At 34.3% G+C, this 7,086-nt stretch overlaps 1 protein-coding gene across 1 annotated transcript; it reads right to left on the bottom strand.

Annotated features, from left to right (window-relative positions):
- Positions 1 to 3,864: 3,864 nt before the first annotated feature.
- On the bottom strand, positions 3,865 to 6,733 carry LOC110663283 (wall-associated receptor kinase 2-like). The gene is made up of 3 exons (XM_058137763.1): positions 5,737 to 6,733; positions 5,484 to 5,648; positions 3,865 to 5,057 (listed from the first exon to the last, which is right to left on the bottom strand). The coding sequence occupies exons 1-3, from the start codon at positions 6,575 to 6,577 to the stop codon at positions 3,865 to 3,867; spliced, it is 2,199 nt and encodes a 732-aa protein (XP_057993746.1). The 5' UTR covers positions 6,578 to 6,733.
- Between the last annotated feature and the right edge of the window lie 353 nt (positions 6,734 to 7,086).

Here is a 7,086-nt window from a genome sequence, read left to right as displayed (position 1 = left end):
CTAAAATTGTGTAAGCTAAGTATGAAAGAGGGTAAAGGGAGAGGGAAAATATTGGCACATGAGTGACATAGGGGGGTAGTAAGAAGACAGCATGTGATGGCCATCCCAAATTCTTCTGTTCTTCTATTTTCAGTATTTGTCAGCTGCAATTGGTATTGGGTAAATGATATCTTGTTGAAGTTTTCCCCTTTAAGGTTAAATTAAATGCCAATCTATTTTCATGTAAATGTAGAATTTGTTGGTTAAATAATATGAGTGAACTCTAGTCAATTTTCATATCGGGAATAAGAACTTAATTAGTACAAATGAATGAACATATCTTCCTATATACAATCAATGAATTTTGTTTTGAAATCTGATATTTCATTTTGTGCTAAGAATGAGAGGACAATTGGAATTTTTTATCATCACAAATAGCCCATGGAATTGTAATTTTGAAAGGAAAAGAAAGGAATATTAAAATGAAACGTATGGGGTGTATAAAAGGGAGAATAGGGTGGAAGAATTTATATAATTATACAGGCCTTAGATGGGTGTTATATTAAGTTATGTTGTGCTATTTTTGAGACTCCTTGAAGCTTTGTAAAACTGGGGGAATGTCAAGCTTATGTTAGAATGATGCCAGAATTTGTTTAGAATTTTTAGGAGACAATTCTTGCATATTAGGCACCTTGATAGCATTTCAGAATTATAGCTTCATTCCTAAACTCCAATTTCTTGCTATAATTCTCTGTAGGAAATCCTGCTCCAGATGTAGGTTCTAGGGGCATCTTTGTTAGTTAGATCGTTCTCTTTCAATTTATCTTTGTCTCCAATACTATGTGAGTGGATAAATATTTAACATTGGTAATTTTTATTGAATGTATATCTATGTATGTTATTTTTCTTTATGCAAAAATGAGAATGGATAAATGGTAATTATGTGTTTATTAATTAAATGAAATGAGATTTAGAAGCACAGCTGAATAAATAATCAAATACACTCAATATATGCACCGAATAGATAGCACCTCGATGATGGGTGATATAATTTCAGCTCAGCTTATATTTATAGTGTCTTTAGGACAGCGCTTGATAGACACATAGCCTTTGGGGCATATATAAGATAATCACCCTTTTGGGGTAGCTCTGCACATGTGCATGACAAGTATTTTTATTGCTCTTGGGTCAGTAGTGTCATCATAGAGCCCAAGATGTCAGCATTGTTCTCAGGCTGCTAGAGTTTATTATTGCGCCTGAGATATCAGCATTATCTACAAGAAGCATATCGTGAGTGTATAAGGATATTACAGATTTTATATTATGCTTGCAACTTTAATTCAACAATATATTTACAGCATAAATTTTCATTTTAGCTCAGTACATGATTTGGATTAAATGATATTTATTCAGCTGACTTATTTAAGCATAGTAAAATTGGTACCATTAATTACCAAAATCTTATATGTTTTCCCTTTGTTATTTAATTATTTATCCATTCATTGAGTTTATGCTCATAGTTTTATTTTTAGCATTTCATATTCTTTTGGTGATCCCAATTCTAGCAATGCTTATCTTGTCTTCTCCTCGCTTTGTCAAGTCTAGTGGAGGTCAGGCCAACCTACTTCATGGGTGGATTGTGAATTTTTTTTGGGGACTATTTTGTATATATATGTTTAGGGTGATTTAGGATTGATTATTGGATTGTAGATATCTTCTTTTTAATGTTGATATTCTTTGTCGGTTGATAGCCATTCTTGTTAAATTTGACAAATCTTGGTAAACTTGATAGTCACGTTAGATGCATACTGCTCACAACTGTGTTCTCAGTAGGTTATCTTGAGTTTAATAATTCGTTTTCAAGGGGAACTTTGTCAGTTTCTTGAGTTTATCCGTCTCTATAGTTTAAGGGTGAATGGGCAATAGCATGCTGAGACTTGGCCAGCAAACACAATTCTCATCTGGGGAATATTTTTGTAAGGGAAATTTTTATCTGGACCGATTCGTTGTGAACCTACGAACAATGAAAATTAGTAAAATTTTCCTAATTTGTAAATACTAGGTGGCCAACTTTTATTAAATTAATTTATTGTCAATTCAATACCATTTGGTGACAAAATTAATGGATTATGAAAAAGACATTAAAAAATAAATCCTATTTTATATAAAGAGTAGATGAAAAAAATTTATATCTATATCTATCTATATGTATATCGACTAAGCTTTGAAATAGGTTTACAAAATGTTGCCAAGAAATAAGTTCACAAAATGTTGCCAAGTGCTAATCTTAATTTTTTTTTTTTCCAAGTGACATCTAATGTGAAGAATGATAAGTTCACAAGTAATGCTCTATTTTCCTAACTCCCTCAATATTTTTAACACAATAAATTCGGTTATAACAGCTTCTTCTTTTGGTCTTCCATCCCTTTTATATTCCATCTTTTCTATTTTTGGTCTTCCATCGTATTCACATTTCATCTTATGTTACAATAATAAAATGTCACTTTATTGCTATGGAAGTATCTTTTAAAAGCTCAACACCACAGTAATTGCATCCTTCAATCACACTCCGATTGTCAAAAACTCTCTGAATTTGCATAAACCAATTAATCCGTCCAAAGCTTCTTTCTTCATTAACCCTCTCCTGTTTGTTTTCTAATTTGTTAGAGATCATGTTTTGTTGGGGCATGGCAATGATCGTCTTTGTAATGAAACCAACATTCTACCTCATCATTCCATATTAATAATAAAGAGCCTTTCTGCATGTTCTAATATGATAGTTGCTTTGTTAAAAAGTTGGATAGCTAGCTGGCGAAAAAATTAGTGTGCCATATAGAGTAGGTATTAAAGGAAAAAAATGATTGGGGTATTTTTCTTTGATGTTAGCTTGTTGAATGCCAACTTTATGTAGCAAGGTACTCCATTTAAAGGGTTAAATAGTTGTATTGTGATCATCATTTGAAGCTGGATTTTTAAGATCATCAGTAGATTCATTGTGCATGCAATATATCAAATTGGATTTGTAGAAACAAGGAATGAGGGGAAGCATGGGAAGTAAGTCAAATATTTGCAGTGCATGTTTCCCTTGTATTAAAAAGAAAACAATTGTACCTAGAGGCATTTTCTTTGTTTTTCAGTGATGTCTGGTTCTTTTCCATTATTTCACAAAAATTTCCGGTGTTTACTGTTTGATGTTTTTGTGCAATCTTAGCCTATATTCCATTAATTAGTTGGCAATTACAGGGGAAGATTGCTGACATGTATAATTTACATTTTACTTTAGCATGCCTATGAAGCGCAGTGGGTTGTAATCGTCTTTGTTCAATTAGTCAAACTAATTGGGAAGCTCTCTATTGGCAGTATTTTTGGGAAGAATGATCATGATAAGAACCCACCGTTAGAATTCAAAATAGATGAAGCTATTTATATTTTGGTCATCATTTTGGATACTTCTCATTCGTGCGTCTGTATTTATTCATTATGTTGGCAGATTTCTCATAAATATCTTCAAGATATTTTCTTAAAATTTAACACATTTTTACATATTTTTTTAAAATATTTTTCAACTTTTCATATATTATATTTTGATTATATATTTTATTAGCAATGAACGCTATATAATTTAAAATATAGTTTTAGACATATAGATCTATATTTATTATAAATTATAAATATAAATAAATTTTTAAATTTGAAATTGATAAATATAAATAATTAAAATTTAATAAAAATAAGTGATATTTTATAATTTTATGCAATATTAATTTAAAAATTAAAAATTCGTGCAACGTGTGGGCAAATATCTAGTAACAATAAGAGAGAAACACTTTTTGAACCAGAGAATGGTCAATGGTATATAGCCTCAGAGATCAGATTCAATAAAGATCATCTTCCACCACCTAATGGAGAAATTACATGATCTCTCATGCTACAATACCCAACACTTGCAATGCCACCATCAACATGACCAAAACCATTTTCTTGCTCGTGCAGCAACTGCTCTGTTTCCTCTGTATTAACTTCATCCCAGGGATGCATTCCCATCATTCTCAGGCCTTCTAATTCCATTGCAACTTCCTTCATAGTAGGCCTCTCCTCCCCTTTCAAACTCAAGCACCTCTTTGCCAATTTAGCCACTTCCTCCAGTTGGATTTTGTTTCCCTGATTAACTATATCTTTCTCAAGAATTTCAACCAATTGACCCCCTTTCATACAAGAAAGAAAATGCATAGCAAGACTTCTCTCGTCCTCTGGTCTGTCAAAACAGAGTGCCTTCTTACCTGTTAGTAGTTCGACAAGGACTACTCCAAAGCTGTATACATCACTTTTCTCTGTTAATTGACTTGTGTGCAAGTATTCTGGGTCCAGGTATCCCAATGTTCCTTGCACCATTGTAGACAACTGAATTTCATCTAATGGAACCAGTCTTGAAGCCCCAAAATCAGACACTTTTGCAGTGTAATTAGCATCTAAGAGTATGTTGGTAGTCTTGACATCTCTATGTATGATCGGTACAGAAGCCGCAGAGTGTAAATATGATAGTGCTCCTGCCGTTTCTGCTGCTATCTTAAGACGGATCTCCCAAGGAAGTGCTGATGCATTGCTTTGATTATGTAGGTACTCGGAGAGAGTACCATTGGTAATATATTCATAAACTAATAAAGGGACTTCTGTTTCTAAACAACAACCCAAGAGCTTTACTACATTCCTGTGGTTGATTTGGGAGAGAACAATCAACTCATTAATGAATTGCTCAATCTGGGTTTGACCAATAATTATTGACTTCTTGATGGCAACTTCTCTGTTATTTGGTAGTGTTCCTTTATAAACTGTACCGAAGCCTCCTTTACCAATGATTGTACTCTCGTCGTAGTTGTTGGTGGCCCTCTTCAACTCTTCTGCAGTAAATAGTTTTGTTGCATTGGAGGTTCCTTCTGGACTACATAGTTTCTGTTTCAACATAAATCCTCCATTTTGCCTAAAGAACTTTTCTTTAAGCTTGATGAGCTTTCTTTCCTTTAAAACCAAGTAGAGCCAGGAACTTGCAACAAGCAAGACTATAACGCCTATGCCAACACCTATACATGAACCAAATCAACGTTAGAAATTAATTGTAGAAAAATTTATTTGTGTTATGTAAGAGGATATGAGGTTTGAACTCACTAATTTATTTATAATTTTCAGTCTATCACCTAGGCTAAAAAATCACTTTTTAATAATATAATCATCAATGAACATGCATTTAATTTTCGACTATTCTTCTATGTTTATATAATTATAGATAAAGATGGATAGTGGGGATAACTTAATTGGTTTAGTCTATAGATAACATGGTAGACCTAAGAATCTCTCTTTATTTAGGCAATTTGTGATTTTTTTTTTCTTAATTTTAATGCATATATTTACCTCTGCTCATTAAAAACAAAAAATTATTTACCAAAAAATAAAAAAGATTTACATTTCATTTTTAATATTTTGGAAAGTTCAATGCAAATTATACTTACCAATGGCAATTCCAATGTGTGATTTTTTAATGCGAGTGCAACCAATTCCATCTTTTCTGCCATCCCCCTTGTACCCCTTGGGGCAATAACAAGTATAATTTCCAGGAGTGTTTTTACAACTATGTGTGCACAGATTGAGACTTGGAATTGCACATTCATCTATATCTGATACACAATCAAAAGAAATCTCAGTCCATGGTTAAATCACTATCACCAAATAAACAAAATACCTGCAATCTAATGGCATAGGTACCTTTGCAACCATTAGCAAGATATGGGTTCCCGCTGTAGCCATCGAAGCAATTGCAGCGATAACCAGGGCCATTATCAGAACCATGGCATATGCTATTGTCCTTGCAGGCGTAGGTTTCAGGTTTCTTCTGAGCATCACTGCAAGTTTCATTTCCAATAGCCCAATCAAGGACCACAGGAAACTTTGTCACGCCCCGTAAGTCAGCAAGATCTAATACTGAGAAATCATATGCTTTTTCCTCAACCACGAAGGCATAGCTGCAGGGATTGAAATTCCACACGTTTTGATGATCAGAAAAGCTACCAACACTTGCACGAAAGTTCAATACTCCTTTTGGAATAGAAGTTTGGCAGCAGCCAATGCCAGCGCATGACCCATTGATCACATCTTCATGTTTGACACAATAGGATACGCACCCAGTTGCATATGTGTGTGCTCTTTTGCCTTGAATAAGTGTGGAGGTGTCGCAACCAGTGGCAGTGAACTTGTTCTGCCTGTAGGAAAGCGGGAATTTGGGCACCGAGAGTATTGATCTTGCACGTCTGGTAATATTACCAGCTTCATTGTAACAATCATATGCTGCTTCTATGGAGATTCGCAATTGGCCTTGGACTGATATGTTAAGGACTTCTATTTTTGTGATTCCTAAGAATGCTGCATTTGATGTATTGCATGTTATAAGGAAGTCTTCATTAAGGTAGCATCCCTCCTTCGTTCCAAATGGAAATGAGATACTTAAATTCCCACACTGATTTGGGCAGCCAGGAAGGGTTTGAGCTGAAGCTGGTGCAGCTACTGCTGCCAGCATTGCAGCAAACAAAAATAGCAATTTTTGATACATCCTGCCCAGTTGGCTCCTTTCTCTTCTGTGACCAACAGATTACCAAGAATATAAAAGGCATTGGAAAAAGGGAAGAACAGAAGCGATTAGGCCGTGTGGATACAGTAGTTGTGACAAGCATTGGCCTGGGTCAGAATATAAGTGGATTATTTTCCAATTGGCAGATGGCATATTTTCACATAGAAGGTTGCTGGAGCCGGAAGTCAATAGCCGGCTCATTAAATTATTCTTAGTATGGTTAGGAATTGGTAATCCAATTTATTTTGCACCACATTAACTAATTCTATAAGAATTTTTTAATGTTTCAACCCGATTTCATTGCGGATTATTTTTACTTACATTGGACATATTGTTAGGTTGTTGGCTACTTAGTGTGGATTGAAAAGGACAAGGTTGTCATGGCCAATGCTTCTCGATAAGCTCGGAAACTGCACTTGACTAGTTTATAGCAGGACGGCTAGACAACTTAATCTGACTCCAGAGAAGTAGCTTTTTGTTGGTCATATAGA

Source organism: Hevea brasiliensis, chromosome 16 (genome assembly GCF_030052815.1).
Source record: "Hevea brasiliensis isolate MT/VB/25A 57/8 chromosome 16, ASM3005281v1, whole genome shotgun sequence".
In the NCBI taxonomy this organism is placed as follows: domain Eukaryota; kingdom Viridiplantae; phylum Streptophyta; class Magnoliopsida; order Malpighiales; family Euphorbiaceae; genus Hevea; species Hevea brasiliensis.
The sequence above is the reverse complement of the archived record's forward strand: the minus strand, read 5'-3'. Positions and strand labels throughout refer to the sequence as shown.